The sequence below is a fragment of the Chiloscyllium plagiosum genome, unplaced genomic scaffold, assembly GCF_037043375.1.
Source record: "Chiloscyllium plagiosum isolate Xiang-an unplaced genomic scaffold, Cpla_swu_hap1 HiC_scaffold_3, whole genome shotgun sequence".
In the NCBI taxonomy this organism is placed as follows: domain Eukaryota; kingdom Metazoa; phylum Chordata; class Chondrichthyes; order Orectolobiformes; family Hemiscylliidae; genus Chiloscyllium; species Chiloscyllium plagiosum.
In genome coordinates this window covers 59,995,386-60,012,658 of record NW_028270141.1, presented here as the reverse complement: position 1 = coordinate 60,012,658, position 17,273 = coordinate 59,995,386, and the positions used below count along the sequence as shown (strand labels likewise).

Below are 17,273 nucleotides of genomic sequence, written 5' to 3'. Positions count from 1 at the left end.
TTGTGGTTCTGTTCGCCGAGCTGGGAATTTGGGTTGCAGACGTTTCGTCCCCTGTCTAGGTGACATCTTCAGTGCTTGGGAACCTCCTGTGAAGCACTTCTGTGATGTTTCCTCCAGCATTTATAGTGGTTTGAATCTGCCACTTCCGGTTGTCAGTTCCAGCTGTCCGTTGCAGTGGTCAGCATATTGGGTCCAGGTCGATGTGTTTATTGATTGAATCTGTGGATGAGTGCCATGCCTCTAGGAATTCCCTGGCTGTTCTCTGTTTGGCTTTCCTATAATAATAGTGTTGTCCCAGTTGAATTCATGTTGCTTGTCATCTGCGTGTGTGGCTACTAAGGATAGCTGGTCGTGTCGTTTCGTGGCTAGTTGGTGTTCATGGATGCGGATCGTTAGCTGTCTTCCTGTTTGTCCTGTGTAGTGTTTTGTGCAGTCCTTGCATGGGATTTTGTACACTACATTGGTTTTGCTCATGCTGGGTATCGGGTCCTTCGTTCTGGTGAGTTGTTGTCTGAGAGTGGCTGTTGGTTTGTGTGCTGTTATGAGACCTAGTGGTCGCAGTAGTCTGGCTGTCGATTCGACTGGGACAACACTAGTATTATAGGAAAGCCAAACAGAGAACAGCCAGGGAATTCCTAGAGGCATGGCACTCATCCACAGATTCAATCAATAAGCACATCGATCTGGACCCAATATACTGACCACTGCAATGGACAGCTGGAACTGACAACCGGAAGCGGCAGATTCAAACCACTATAAATGCCGGAGGAAACATCACAGAAGCACTTCACAGGAGGTTCCCAAGCACTGAGGATGTCACCTAGACAGGGGACGAAACGTCTGCAACACAAATTCCCAGCTCGGCGAACAGAACCACAACAACGAACACCCGAGCTACAAATCTTCTCACAAACTTTGAACACCTACGGGCGAGAGACGCTAAGGCAAGCCAGGAAATGGGAATCCTGTGCCAACCGCCTAAGCGCCACATACGAACATCTCCAGTTCCTGCACGAATGCTGAAAGAATCGAATCCTTCCATTATGTGTCAGATACAGGCCACCAGTTAACAACCCACAAGCCAGGGACACAGCCAGACAGAACGGATTCAGGATGATCCAGGTAATGATTACAGACGCTCACAACAGACTTCACAAATACAGACAAGAAATTGAGCGCCAAAAATCGTTAATTTCAAAAACCACCAATCAGGAATGTAAGCGGACCATAGAACAGGCCATCACCATAGGACAGAACAGGACCACACACCGCAAAAAAAAGACACTAAAAGAAAAAAATGGTCAAACTAACACACAACAGAGAGGACACCACAACACACACCTGGGTTAGAAACCTCTCACACAGACAGCTCACAGACAAGGAAAGAACAATACTGGCCAAGGGACTCAACTACAACCACAGGGACGCCAAGATAGCAGACTTCCTAGCAGAACTAGAATGCACACTCAGGAACAATGGACCGACAGAAGAGACACAACCAACAGTGAGATAAAATATCGTACCTCTGATAATAAGGAAAAGACAAACACATAACCTCAACACCAAGGAGAGGGAAGCACTAAAAAACGATAAGAACATAATCATACTACCAGCAGACAAAGGCAGAATGACAGTCATCCTGGACAAAGGAGACTACATTTAAAAAGCGCAACAACTACTTGCAGATACCATCACCTACCAAAAGAGGGAGTTTGACCCCACCCCACAGCTCACCAACAGGATAAACAACACACTGAGGAACATACAAAAAAAAACGGACAGATAACCAGGTTTGACCTACAAAGAATGAAACCTGAAAGCAACAACACCCCCAAATTCTATGGACTACCTAAAGTGCACAAACCAGACAACCCACTCAGACCCATAGTATCACTACCAGGGACACCATCCCACAAACTGGCTAAAGAGCTACAGCAGAAACTGAAACACCTGATCAGCGGATCCAGACACTCTATACAATCAACACAGGAATTCTTGGACATCATCAGAAATATACACATAGACAAGGAAGAAACCATGGTCTCATTCGATGTAACGGCACTGTTCACCTCTATCGACAAAACCCTAGCCAGAGAAACAATAGCCAATCTGCTGGACATACAGAACAGACGACAGGACGTTGAACCTATCAACAAAGACGGCATGCTCAAACTACTGGACCTGTGCCTCACAACACACTTCACATTCAACAATCAAATATATGAACAAATCAACAGCACACCCATGGGCTCACCCATCTCTGGACTCATAGTAGAAGTGGTAATGCAAAGATTAGAACAAACAGTCTTACCGCAAATTCAACCCAAACTCTGGGTCAGATACGTTGATGACACCTTTGTAATCATTAAAAACACAGAAATAGAGAACACACACCGGATCATCAACGCCACACTCACAGGAACCTGATTCACTAGAGAGGAAGAAAAGGACAACCAACTCCCATTCCTAGACGTGATGATACAAAGAACACCTAATGGAGAATTCACCACAAAGGTATGCAGGAAAGCCACACACACAGTCCTGAACTATGAAAGCAACCATCCTAACACACACAAAAGAAGTTGCATCAAGACTCTATTCAAAAGGGCCACAACATACTGCAGTACACTAGAACTGCAAAAAGAGGAAGAGGAACACCCATACAATGTATTCGCCAAAAACGGATACCCGCGCAATTTCATCAACAGATGCCTAAGGGAAAGACAACGGAACGAGGACATGCCACAACCCAAAGGACTAGCCACACTACCATACATCAAGAGCATTTCCGAACTGACAGCCAGACTACTGCGACCACTAGGACTCATAACAGCACACAAACCAACAGCCACTCTCAGACAACAACTCACCAGAACAAAGGACCCGATACCCAGCATGAGCAAAACCAATGTAGTGTACAAAATCCCATGCAAGGACTGCACAAAACACTACACAGGACAAACAGGAAGACAGCTAACGATCCGCATCCATGAACACCAACTAGCCACGAAACGACACGACCAGCTATCCTTAGTAGCCACACACGCAGTTGACAAGCAACATGAATTCGACTGGGACAACACTACTATTATAGGAAAACCAAACAGACAACAGCCAGGGAATTCCTAGAGACATGTGTGGTGAAAGGGTTAAAATTGTGTCCCAATACATGTGTGAATCTAACCGAAAATGGAAGGTGTCGCTTAGTCCCGTGTGAATCTTGTTATACACCTTCCCGTGTGAATCTTCTTATCTGTATGTAACCAGAATGGAATGTGTTTTTTAGCCTTGCTCTGCTGTTCACATGAATGTTTATATCTGGAAAAGGGTATATCAGCTGGAGAAGTCTCCAGTTCGGTAGAGTCTGCTCCGGGGTTACGTTTAACCGCCGAGCGTGGGTTGTTGGCAACCGCTCTACAAGAACTGACGGCTCCCAGTTTTGGTAACATGTAGAGTGAGTATAAGCCAGACCCGTTGTAAGTACGAGACTGGTTGTGGGGACACTGCGGGGAATAAAACACTTATATTCTAGCAGACTCGCCTCTTGGCTGTTTGTTCTGTGTCAGACTACTTTCCTGCGAGCCTGGTCCTTGACCTTGAGAATTTTTTAAAACATTTTGGCGTAGCCGGCAGGATCAATCGCAATTGAGGAAAGATTTTGATACAGAACAATGTTTTGGAAAAAGGCTAAGAAACCAGAGGAACAAACTGTGGAGGTCCTGACCGTCCCGGGATGGCATGGGCCGTGGCATGGCGTGGCAGTTTGTTTGAGAAATGGTGGGGGGCGACCGGAGGACTGGGAGGCCGAGGGCGTAGGAACCCCAGGGTCGCTGCTGTCCACCCTTGAGAGGATCCCAGTCCTGCCGAAGAACCCATTGCCTGGGGTACAGCGGAGGATGTGGGCCTGTGCGGCGGCTTGTAGACAACAGTCAGACAAGCGCCAAAAAGCTGAAGCAGAATTAGCCCTCCTGAAACATGAGCAGGGACTCAGTTCGGGAGATGCCTCTATGTTGAGGCAGGAAATTATGAAGTTAAAAGCTGAATTGACAGCATTAACTGAACTAGCAGGACGAACTATTATGTATTTGTCTGCTAAGAAACGGAAAGAGAAAAGGAAGGTCCCTCGAACCCCGGACCCGGTACAAGTACGGGCGTTTGTAGCCCAGTTAAATAACGGGGATCGGTGGGATATCGATCATTGGGATGGGAACATTTGGGGAGATTTAGATGATCAGTACGAAGAGGACCCACCCGTACTCCAAGCTAAACCAGTGGTTAGGAGAAAGCAGGTTCAGAGACGTCTCCCAGTGCAACGGGAGGTAATGTTAGATGAGAAAGGAAACCCTATACGGAATGAACAAGGGGAGGCAATTATGCATGAATTACCGCGGGCTCAGCCTCCCGCAGAATTCTCTGAATTAACGGAAGACTTCACTACCGATGAGGTGCTGTTTATCACCCAGAAAACCCGACGTAATCCTGGGGAGCCGTTAGAGCTATGGCTAATTCGGCTCCTCGAGGAAGGGGGGCAACAAGTGCAGGTAGACTATCAGGATGCTCCCAAGTTTGGTGGATTAGCAAAGGATGCTGCCATAGACCTGGGGTACCGCAACCAAGCCAAGGATATGGTAATAGATCGCAGTATGGGGACCCTATTTGGGATGTATGCCAGGGCAGTGGCCGAACAGTATCCCTTCCCGTCCGATTGGCCCCCCTTGGAAGGAACTTGGACAACGATTAAGGAAGGGGTTCAGAGGCTAACCCGTTTGTGTGTGCGGGATGCCCTGTTGCTGGGAGTGCTGGACGAGGTAGATAACACAAATGTTAGTAGACAGACTAGAGACCATCTAGTGAAGACTGCCCCCCCCCATTATAAACCACTGTTATTAACCATAATGTTGAGTGGACGGGGAGAAACCCTAGGAGATGCCCGTAGTATGATGAGGGAGATGGGTGGTTTGGGGGATTGGGGACCCACAACCCGTGCTTCTCAGGGGGGCACGGAGGGGCGTCGCCCTGAGGCTCGAGCAGGGGGAAAAGTAAACCCTAATCAAGGAAGTAACCAAGGCCCCTCACGGCGTGCTTTGTGGCAAGCTTTGATACGGGCGCAGGTCCCAGCATCAGAGATTGATGGCCTACCTACACCGGAATTAAAAGACTTATGCAGACGAAAGGGACTGAAGGTGTCCCGGGTAGAGACGGAGTCCCGACCCACTATGGAAGACCTAGTGGAATTACTAACACAAAAATGTCAGACACGGGGTCCGGTTGTTAATGAGCCTCGAAGGGGTAGAACTTCCACTTCCCAGCGGTGGGAATCCTCGGAGGACGAGGAGGAGGAGGAGGTACGGCCTCCCCTCCGAGAGTGTTATAAAGTGGATAGGCGTGGCCGGAAACCTAGTAAGAAAGGCAAGAACAAAGAAGGGCGAGGCAAACGTCTTTACCCAGTGCTGTCTGGGGAAGATGAATGGGAGGAACAATAGGAATCGGGCCAAGCCCCAAGGGTTTGCCCACGAACGAGCCAATGGTCAGCAGACGACATTCGACCTCATGTATCATTGACTATCTATTGGCGCAAATCCGTCCAAACCGTTATGGCTCTAGTGGACACAGGGGCGGAGGCCACCTTAATCTATGGGACGCCCCATAAGTTTAAAGGAACCCCAGTCACGCTGGTTGGGCTGGGAGGTAATCTGATTGAAGGAAGAACAGTACAATTGCCCCTAAAGATAGGTACAATGCCCATTAAAACTTATTCAATTATCATTACGCCGGTTAGAGAATGGATCCTGGGAATGGACATTCTGGCCGGTTTAACACTTCACCTCCAACAGGGGAAGTTTGAATTTGGAATCACGAAAATGGCTTTGCGCTGTAGGACGGTGTTAGTGGGAAAGGTTAAGATGGACCCCTTCCCCATCCCGATCGCCGATCGCGTAATAAGTCTTAGACAGTATAGGATTCCCGGCGGACATAAAGAAATATCCGCCACAATTAAGGATTATTTGGAAGCGGGAGTGCTTAGGACATGCACCACGGCGTGGAATAACCCCTTATGGCCCGTACATAAAGCCGATGGGTCATGGCGGATGACGGTAGATTATCGGCAACTAAACCGTCACACTCCGGCCTTGACGGCAGCGGTCCCGGATGCCGTCACTATTATAGGACGAATCCAACATCATCCAGGGGTGTGGTACGGAGTAATTGATTTGGCTAATGCCTTCTTCACAATTCCTATTCCCGAAGATAGGCAGGAACAGTTCGCATTCACTTGGGAGGGTAGACAATTCACGTTCACACGACTGCCCCAAGGATATCTGCATAGCCCTACTATCTGCCACCGGATAGTTGCAGAACACTTGGCTGCCTTTAAAGTGCCTGACGAAGTGATGATCTCGCACTATATTGACGATATGATGATACAGGGGACAAGTCAGAAGCAGGTTCGGGAATTGCTGGACCAACTGGTTCAACATATGCGAGGATATGGGTGGGAGATCAACCCAGCCAAAATCCAGGGTCCCTCACAAACGGTAAAATTCTTAGGAATCGTGTGGAACAAGGGGGAAAGGGAAATCACTGCGAAAGCTAAAAATAAGATTCAGGTCTTTGCCGTCCCTCACACCCAGAAGGACGTGCAGCAATTTATTGGGTTATTCGGATTCTGGAGACAGCATATTCCCCATTTAGGACAAATTTTAAAACCTTTGTATCGAGTTACGAGGAAAAAGGCAGCGTTCGAATGGACGGAGGTCCATCAAACTGCATTTGAAATGGCTAAGCAAGCGATACAGCAAGCTGTATCCTTGGGAAAGATACAGTCAGGACCTGTAGAACTGCAAGTCTCAGCACAGGGGGATTATGCCAATTGGAGCTTATGGCAAAAACAGGAAAGGACCCGTAAGCCACTGGGATTTTGGTCCCGAAAATTACCCCCGGCAGGGGAACGGTATACCCCCTTTGAGAAACAGTTATTAGCATGCTACTGGGGCTTGGTGGAAACCGAAGCCCTGACCATTGGACATGAAGTGATCATGAGAACAGCTATCCCTATTCTTCCGTGGGTACTTAGTGACCCCACTACCCACCGAATAGGAACTGCCCAAGAGAGCAGCATCATTAAATGGAAATGGTATGTGTCGGAGAGAGTGCGGACTGGACAGAAAGGAGTGTCAGTCCTACATGAGCAAGTGGCGGAGGCCCCTGAGGAAGGGGAAAAGCGGTTTGAGGTGATTGAATACAAGGAATCACCCGTTAAGATGGGAAAACGGTATGATGAACTGACCCCGGATGAACAAGCCACGGCTTGGTTCGTAGATGGGTCAGCCCAATGGAAAGCGGGACAGCGTAGATGGAAAGCTGCCGCCTTTAACCCAAAACAAGGCACTACCCTAGAAGAATTAGGGGAGGGAAAAAGTAGTCAGTGGGCAGAATTAAAGGCAGTGCATATGGTAGTCATGCAAGCAGGGGTCATGGGAGTTTGTTTGTTCTCTGACTCGTGGTCAGTGGTTAACGGCATGACACAATGGATGCCAACTTGGCAGGCCAATCAGTGGATGATCCAGAATAGGGAAGTGTGGGGTAAACAGTTATGGGAGGATATATGGGAGAAAGCTCAATACCTGGTCATATACATCACCCACGTAGATGCCCATACCTCTCGAAATGATGTGGAAGCTCTACATAACCGATATGTGGATGGTATCGTCCGAACCATGATGGTGCAAAGGGGCACCTCAGTGGACCTAGCTAGATGGGCACACCTTAAGGCTGGGCACTGGGGAGTGCAAGGAACCTTGCACTGGGCTCGAGACCGAGGAATAGATCTTATGGTAGATGATGTTAAGACTGCAGTAAACCAGTGTGAGCAGTGTCAACATCAGCGGCAGGGAGTGCCCCAACACATGATGGGACATATCCATCGGGGGGATGGTCCGGGACAGAGCTGGCAAATGGACTTTGTGGGTCCCTTACCCTCCTCACAAGGATGTAACCACATATGTACAGCTGTGGACACTATGTCTGGGGTTTTGGTAGCCCATCCCTGTCGTCACAACAATCAACAGGCTACCTTGCGATGTTTAGATTTGATTGAACAATTTTATGGATTGCCCATACAGGTCCAGAGTGACAATGGCTCCCATTTCACAGGAAGGGCGGTAAAGCAGTGGTGTCACGATAACCACGTGGAATGGGTTTATCATGTACCCTATCACCCACAAGCTGCGGGACTTATAGAACGAATGAATGGGCTTCTGAAGTCCTCACTACGAAAAGCAGGAGGTTGCAATGACTTAACGGGTTGGAGGAAGCAACTAATTCGGGTGGTGAAACAAATTAATAACCGCCCATTAGGAAATGGGGTAACACCCTTGAATAGGATGATACAAGTATGTGATACCCCAAAGACTCAGCCTATTAAAATGTGGAAGTTCGCTGAGGAAGCTGATATTCCCGTAAGGGCCACGCCGGCTTCGGCTGGACTGGACCTACGAGCACTAACTGCCCAGACTTTGATCCAACAGAAACCTACGGTGATTAAGACCGGGTTAGGGTTGATTTGTCCCCCTGGAACCTATGGGCATATCCTCCCGCGGTCGGGACTGTCACTAAAGGGGATTGATGTGATGGCAGGCGTAATTGACGCAGACTACCAAGGGGAGTTGGGGGTGATCCTGGTCAACATCACCGCTGAACCTTACGTGATACAGAAGGGGGACAGAATAGCGCAATTGGTCATTAAGCCATGTAACCTTACAACGGTGGAAGAGATGGGAGCTCCCGTTACGGTTACTGAGCGTGGGACGGGGGGATTTGGGTCTACTGACACTAAGGGGGCCAAGGTATGGGTGCGCCAGACGACCGGCCCCCCCAGGCCGGCCGAAATCATAGCACAGGGGAAGGACAGTCTGGTCACCATTATGTACCCCGGAGACCCGACCTGGGCAAACGTCCCGGCGAACCAGTGCTACTTACGTGAGACCTAAATAATGTTGTAATTGCTATGCACCCGCAGGCTGACCCTCCGCCTTGAACATGGGGTGGTCATGGGGATTGCGACTCCTATTGGCGATGTTCGCGATCGGATGGCCACTCCAGGGCATCGGTATCACGGCCTGGACGCTGGTACCGGTCGCCCGCCATGAGGTGCGGTGGGAGGCCAGTAGCCAGCGACGGACGCAGGACGACTTTACATGTGAACCCGGTCAGCAGTGCGTTGTTCTGACTCTCACCAGCGACTGTCAATTGTACACGTGTGCACAGTGCTACATGCGCCGGGATGGGGAAAAATATGACATATCGTTCATACCGCCTAATTGCACCCTGGTGGTAAATGCCCAAGTCAAGATGTGTTTGTGGGACCGACGCACCCAGACATGCGGGACAACGGGGACTCATTGGAGCGTCACAGCTCGGGGGGAAGATCTGTGGCTGCGCAATGCCACCGATATTCGGAATCGTCATCGATTCATGTGGTTAATAATGGTACTGCCCTCGACGAACGCCCCGTCTGAGGCGTTATTAAACCCCACGCGGGGCGGGCCAGCACCGAAGAGGGGTGCCACGGGGGGCGTGCGGTCGCATCGAACACAGTTGGCCCCTATTATGTCAACTTGTCAACAGATGGCCCGGGCGGTACTGCACACTGATGTTCATTGGCGGGTACAGTTGCCCCTCATACCCGAGTGTCATACCAAGAGGCGGCGACGAGCGTGGTACGACACCCTGCTGGGAGGCGCAGGAACTGTTATGGGTATCTCGAATGCCATTGACTCTGAGGTAACCCGTACTAAATTATCTAACACGGGACAGGCCACCTCACAAGGACTACATACTATTGGAAGGTGGATGCCATCCGTAATGATGACTCAAGGAGAGACAGCTGAAATAATGATACGATCTCTGCAATGGGAACTGGATGTCTGGGGCGCCACTCAGGAACTGTTTGAGAACATTACGGCTCAGTTAAATTGGACTGCCTGTCATATTCAAATGTTGCATGCTCAAATACAGAAAGAACGCTTTTTGCGTGTGGTAACATCCCCCAATGTACAGGCGTGGAGGGGACTATGGAATGTATCTGAGAAATTGTGGATGATAACCCATCCAGAGCGAACATGGTGTAACGCAACTATGTGTAACGGATACTTTGTTACCATGAATGTAACCCACACTGTTACGGTCTGTCGATATTATGTATTACCAGTGATTACATCTTCTGGATATTATTTTCTGAAGACAAGGGGACAGTGGTTTAGCCCAGATACCAATATTACCTATGATCTGTCCGCTTGTGAACAGACTGATCAGGGGAAAACTTGCCTACTGATGGACAGGTATCGGGACCCTTGCTTGACTAAGGGAACGGCCCTGTGCGAATGGACTGTTGAGACTCCAAGGGACATGATGTGGCAGATTGGGCCACACACGCTCTGTGTGGCTACCAATAATCCACATCCTATGCTTCCCTCAGCACCGTTCTCGGGATGCCTCTCAAATGTCTATCAGTGGCACTGGCAGAATCACACCTATTTGTTGACCACTTATAGCAGTGCTCGCCACTTTACCAAGGTGCAGTGGAAAGTGCTGAGGAATCCCTGGAACATTTCCCTGGATCGGTTTAAGCGGGCATTGGACCGATCCGAGGAGCTTAAGCAGATATTACGAAAGCATCAAACCAATGTCACCAAGGTTACGGTGTCTACCTTTATACATGGACAGGAGGTAGTACATGCTGCCCGTGTAGTGGACGTGGAGTCAGCTCATCATTGGTGGGACATATTGAGTGGTATGTCCTCCACTGCGGGGACATTCCTGTTCCCACCCTTGTCGATCCTGGTAGCGGTCCTGGTGATTTTAACATGCTGTAATGTCTTGACTTGCTTGTATATTTGGCGTGTACGTAGGCGCTTGTTAGAAAGAATACATATGGGCATAATGTAACACATGTATTGGGTCAAGCAGTGGAATGTGGTGTAAAATTATGTCCCAATACATGTGTGAATCATTATGCAACACATGTATTGGGCCAAGCAGTGGAATGTGGTGAAAGGGTTAAAATTGTGTCCCAATACATGTGTGAATCTAACCGAAAATGGAAGGTGTCGCTTAGTCCCGTGTGAATCTTGTTATACACCTTCCCGTGTGAATCTTCTTATCTGTATGTAACCAGAATGGAATGTGTTTTTTAGCCTTGCTCTGCTGTTCACATGAATGTTTATATCTGGAAAAGGGTATATCAGCTGGAGAAGTCTCCAGTTCGGTAGAGTCTGCTCCGGGGTTACGTTTAACCGCCGAGCGTGGGTTGTTGGCAACCGCTCTACAAGAACTGACGGCTCCCAGTTTTGGTAACATGTAGAGTGAGTATAAGCCAGACCCGTTGTAAGTACGAGACTGGTTGTGGGGACACTGCGGGGAATAAAACACTTATATTCTAGCAGACTCGCCTCTTGGCTGTTTGTTCTGTGTCAGACTACTTTCCTGCGAGCCTGGTCCTTGACCTTGAGAATTTTTTAAAACAACATGGCACTCATCCACAGATTCAATCAATAAGCACATCGACCTGGACCCAACATACCGACCACTGCAACGGACAGCTGGAACTGACAACCGGAAGTGGCAGATTCAAACCACTATAAATGCCAGAGGAAACATCACAGAAGTGCTTCACAGGAGGCTCCCAAGCACTGAAGATGTCACCTAGGCAGGGGACGAAACGTCTGCAACACAAATTCCCAGCTTGGCGAACAGAACCACAACAAGAAGGGTCTGTTGCCACGCTGTATATCTCTATGACTCTAAGACTCTAATCCAAAGTCATCCCAGTATTTGCCTTGGTGGTTCCCAGGTCCCCAGAGCAGTAGCTGAATTTGCGTATTAATAAAATCTAGTGATAACACCACAAGGCCATTGCCTCCCCTTGCATATATGGCCAGCGTTTCTTTAAGATGGGGCTTTCTTTCCAGTTTAAGGTGGAAGTCACAATTTTAGGAAATTAAAGCTGGCTCCAATGTAAAATACCAGCAAGAAAATTGGCTATTTGGTGGGTACATGTCCTGTTAATTCTTTAAAGATGATGTTCTGTAAAACTTGCCCAATATTAAATAGCTTTTGGGCTATTTATCTCTTGGATATATTTTAGTCGATGTAAGTAATAGCATTTTCAATTCAGACATCTGATTTATAGCATTAGATCACGTTCTTTATGCCATGATCTTAATATTGATAATAATACAAACATGATCAAAATATTATTTTTCTGTGCTAATCAAATATCGACCAAGAAAAGTAACAACTTACCTCATCTTCTAAATACATGGCGTGTTTCAGATGTATATCTGGGATTTTATTTTTCATAGACAATCGTGACAGTTCAAAAGCAAAGTCAAAAGAGCTGAAACAGAATTTTAACATTATAAGCAATTATTACTGGCTAGTCGCAGATATGTACATAAATCCTGAACGTTTAACAACAGATGCTTCGCAAAAAATAAAATTATTCCGTATAACAGCAACAATGTTGTGTCTGCAAGGAACAGAGGTTCAAACGGAGGTTATTATATTTTGAAGCCAGATGGGAAGATGTAACAATAACTTGGATAAAGATCAACAATTCTTCGCTCCCAGTCTTATTGCATTCCTTTCAGCAAAGTAGATGAGCAGAAACCTCACTATGAATCATATTTAACAGTTATAGAGGGCTTTTAAGAGAATTTTGAATTCTACTTCACTGTCTCTCGGAAAGGGAATTCAGCTAGCCACACTGATCCTTGAAAATATCTGAGTATCAATGGTATATGTGTGCAGAATAACTTTGGATATAGATCACCATTTGGAACAATCATGACTTATTCTTTTCTCCTGTTTTTAACTGTCACTTAGTCAAAGTACTTTGAATCCTGTAGATTTTCTTTATTTTCCTCAGCTTTGCTGTGCATATATTTGCACAATCCAAACTGTTTGTTAATAATCTCTTTGCTAATTAAGTTCATTTGTAATAAACTAGTTATTGTCTATTGACTAATGAATTTGGCTGAATTGATCATAAGATTAAATCTAATATAATCCAAGGCTGATACACTGGCTGATCACCATCTTGGTTAAATAAAAACTTTGCTTTGACCAGTAGAGGACTGGGACTGATACACTCCTCCAACCCCAGCTGTAATAAATCTCAATCCCAGATTTAAATTTAACAACTGACACACATTGTTCATTACAATAATATCAGCCATATTTTGCTCCCAATATAGTAGCTGCTGTTTAAATAGATATTCTTTCATGGGATTTGGGAGTTGCTGGCTATTTGAACATCCCTAATTCTCATTTCTATCGGTCTGGAGTCACATGTTGGCCAGACTGGGTGTAGTTGGCAGTCTTCCTTCCTTAATATACATTAATGATCCAGATTGTTCTCATGACAATTCCCAATGGTTACATGGTTGCCATTAGGCGAGCTTTTTATGCCAGATTTTTATGTAATTGAAATCTCATCATTTACCATGATGGGGTATGAGCCCATGTTGCCAGAATTTTAGCTGGGTTGCTAGGTTACTAGTCCACTGTCATTACCACTCTACCACTGCCCCTTATGAAGCCTTAAGCTAGAAATACTATTACAAGCAATTCATTACCTCAGCAATTTGAAGCTATTATTTAGCTGAGTTTTCCTTTGCTGATAAGTATAAAATTATTCTCTCTGTTTTAAAGCCTCCCTCAACCTCCACCCATCTGAACATCTCCTTCTCCTCATTCCTACTGCACCCTCTCCTCACTCATTTTCTAACTCTTAAGTTTACATAAGTGAGCTCTAATTCACTCTGCTCCACTATTCCAAGTTTTGCTATCTTTTGTATTTTCTTATTAGTTTTCTCAAAATGGAATACTAGACATCCTACACATTAACTTTCACGTGACATCTATCATGCTTTCTCAGCAAGACACTGCATGGCTTTAAATCTCCTTGTCCCAAATAACAGCTTAAAGACATGCACTCAGGAGGCATGAGAACAGAGCTGTGACCACAAAGATTTGCAGAGTCAACAGAACCTATGATCCAAATGTCCCTGATATTGCTTTTAAAAGGAGGATAACTTTACTCAAATGAGCTATGTAAGAAAAAGGGTTAAAACATTTTCAAGAACATTTCTTCCAAATCTTCAGGATTTTGCTCTGAAGTCAGATGAGTAGTGATTACAATGATGTCATCTGGGTGGATATTAGATCCCTGATTGGGGCTATTAACCTGGTCCAATCAGGGAGCCTTGGCTGATAGCTATAAACAAAAGTGCTACACAGCACTGCCCTTTGATGTGAAGGGCAGTGTTTGTCACTGGCCACCCGGGTGTTTTCCTATCTTCCTGGTGGTGGAAATTGAATAAAGATTTGTGCACTTTGTGTCTTTCACTGTGTCTCACACCTGCGCACACACACCATGGGTGCTGGGGATAAAATAAGCACTACCGCACTTAGGTGGTAGTGTGGGGGTTAAATTTAAAAAATAAAAAAAATATATAAACAGGAGTGTTATTTTGATAAAAAGAAAAAAAAAATACTACTAAGAGACTAAGGGCAGTGTTTGTCACTGGCCACCCGGGTGTTTGCCAGGAAAAAAAAACAAAAGTGCTACACAGCACTGCCCTTTGATGTGAAGGGCAGTGTTTGTCACTGGCCACCCGGGTGTTTTCCTATCTTCCTGGTGGTGGAAATTGAATAAAGATTTGTGCACTTTGTGTCTTTCACTGTGTAAAAAAAAAGAAAAGAAAAAAAAAAGAATAAACCAGCAAAAGTAACACACCGACTGTGGCCCAGCCAGCATAGAGTCAGTCCCCTAAACAAAGGAGATTCTAAATCTTCCAGTTATATTGTTCAGCCAGGGCTTTCCTGATTGTCCCAGGTTAACAACCCCAATCAAGAACTTCATAATTAATGAGGTCCACCTGGCTTCAATGAGAAAAAAATAAACAAAAGTGCAACACAGCACTGTCCTTTGATGTGAAGGGCAGTCACTGGCCACCCGGGTGTTTTCCTATCTTCCTGGTGGTGGAAATTGAATAAAGATTTGTGCACTTTGTGTCTTTCACTGTGTCTCACACCTGCACACACACACACCATGGGTGCTGGGGATAAAATAAGCACTACCGCACTTAGGTGGTAGTGTGGGGGTTAATAAGAAAAAGAAAGAGAGAAAAAAATAAATAAAATAAACAAAAGTGCTGCACAGCACTGTCCTTTGATGTGAAGGGCAGTCACTGGCCACCTGGGTGTTTTCCTATCTTCCTGGTGGTGGAAATTGAATAAAGATTTGTGCACTTTGTGTCTTTCACTGTGTCTCACACCTGCACACACACACACCATGGGTGCTGGGGATAAAATAAGCACTACCGCACTTAGGTGGTAGTGTGGGGGTTAAAAGAAAGAAAAAAAAATACCTGGACAGTAAAAAAAAGATAAACAGGAGTGTCAGAGGTTCTGTTCACTCTGAGAACAAAATAAAAGTGCTGTTTTCCTATCTTCCTGGTGGTGGAATTTGAATAAAGATTCGTGCACTTTGTATCTTTCGCTGTGTCTCACACCTGCACACACACACACCATGGGTGCTGGGGAAAAAATAAGCACTACCGCACTTAGGTGGTAAAGGGTTAATATATAAAACAAAGAACAGGAGTGACCCGAATCCCCACTCGCCTCACGGACGAGGGAAATGTGGCATATAGAAGTCCTTTCTCTGACGATGCCAAAAAAAAACCAGAAGTGTCCACAACCTGAGCTGCCTCCGGAAAAAAAAAGAAGAAAAATAAACAAAAGTGTCAAGGGTTCTGCTCACTCTAAGAACGCGCTCTGTGCAAGCTGGGTCAGTATCTTGTACTTTGCACATGTAAAGAAAGGGTGACTTGGTGACAGGATGCATGCCTTTGGGGGAGTTATTTCAGTAGCAATAAAAGAACGACCCTGAAGAGATTCACTCACAACAGTCATAGAGTCATAGAGATCTAAAGCACAGAAACAGATCCTTCCGTTCAATTCGTCCAGTTGACCGGATATCCTGACCTAATCTAATCCCACTTGCCAGCACTTGGCCATTATTCAAACCCTTCCTATTCATGTACCCATCCAGATGCCTTTTAAATACAGTAATTTTATCAGCTTCCACCACTTCCTCTGGCAGCTCATTCCATACATTTTTTAGATTACTTACAGTGTGGAAACAGACCCTTCGGCCCAACAAGTCCACACCGCCCCGCCAAAGCACAACCCACCCATACTCCTACATCTACCCCTTACCTAACACTACGGGCAATTTAGCATGGCCAATTCACCTGACCTGCACATCTTTGGACTGTGGGAGGAAACCGGAGCACCACGCAGACACGGGGAGAATGTGCAAACTCCACACAGTCAGTCGCCTGAGGCGGGAATTGAACCCGGGTCTCTGGCGCTGTGAGGCAGCAGTGCTAACCACTGTGCCACATGCACCATCCTCTGCGAGAAACAGTTGCCCCTTAGGTCTCTTTTATATCTTTCTCCTCTCATCCTGAACCAATGCCGTCTAGTTTTAGACTCCCCCACCCCAGGGAAAAGACCTCATCTGTTTATCCTCTCCATGCCCCTCATGATTTTATAAACCTCTATAAGATCACCACTCGGACTCCGGCGCTCCAGGGAAAACAATTCCAGCCTATTCAGCCTCACCCTCTCGATCCAAAGCTGGCAACATTCTTGTAAATCTTTTCTGAACACTCTCAAGTTTCATAACATACTTCCTGAGAAGGAGACAAGAATTGCACACAATATCCCAGAAGTGGCCCAACAGCCTCAACATGACCTCCCAACTGCTATACTCAATGCTCTGACCAATAAAGGAAAGCATACCAAATGCCTTCTTCACTACCCTATCTACTTGTGACTCTATTTGCAAGGAACTAAGAATGTACATTCCCAAGATCTCTTTGTTCAGCAACACTCCCTAGGACCTTACTATTAAGTGTATAAGTCCTACTCTGATTTGCGTTTCCAAAATGCAGCACCTCACATTTATCTAAATTAAACTTCACCTGCCACTCCTCAGCCCATTCTCAAGATCCTGTTATACACTGAAGTAACCTTCTTCACTGCCCACAACACCACCAAATTTGGTGTCATCTGCAAAACAAACTATACCTCCTATGTTCACATCCAAATCATTTATATAAATCACGAAAAGTAGTGGACCCAGCGCCGATCCTTGTGGCACACCACTGGTCACAGCTTGAAAAGCAACCCTCCACCAC

At 46.3% G+C, this 17,273-nt stretch overlaps 1 protein-coding gene across 2 annotated transcripts in view; it reads right to left on the bottom strand.

Annotated features, from left to right (window-relative positions):
- The window catches only part of ift172 (intraflagellar transport 172), a 291,193-nt gene that overhangs the window by 96,076 nt on the left and 177,844 nt on the right, over positions 1-17,273 (bottom strand). For both annotated transcript variants that reach the window (XM_043682226.2, XM_043682236.2), the window contains one exon: positions 12,304-12,397. In XM_043682226.2, the coding sequence (XP_043538161.1) occupies positions 12,304-12,397 (94 nt within the window). The remainder of the gene's footprint in view (positions 1-12,303; positions 12,398-17,273) is intronic.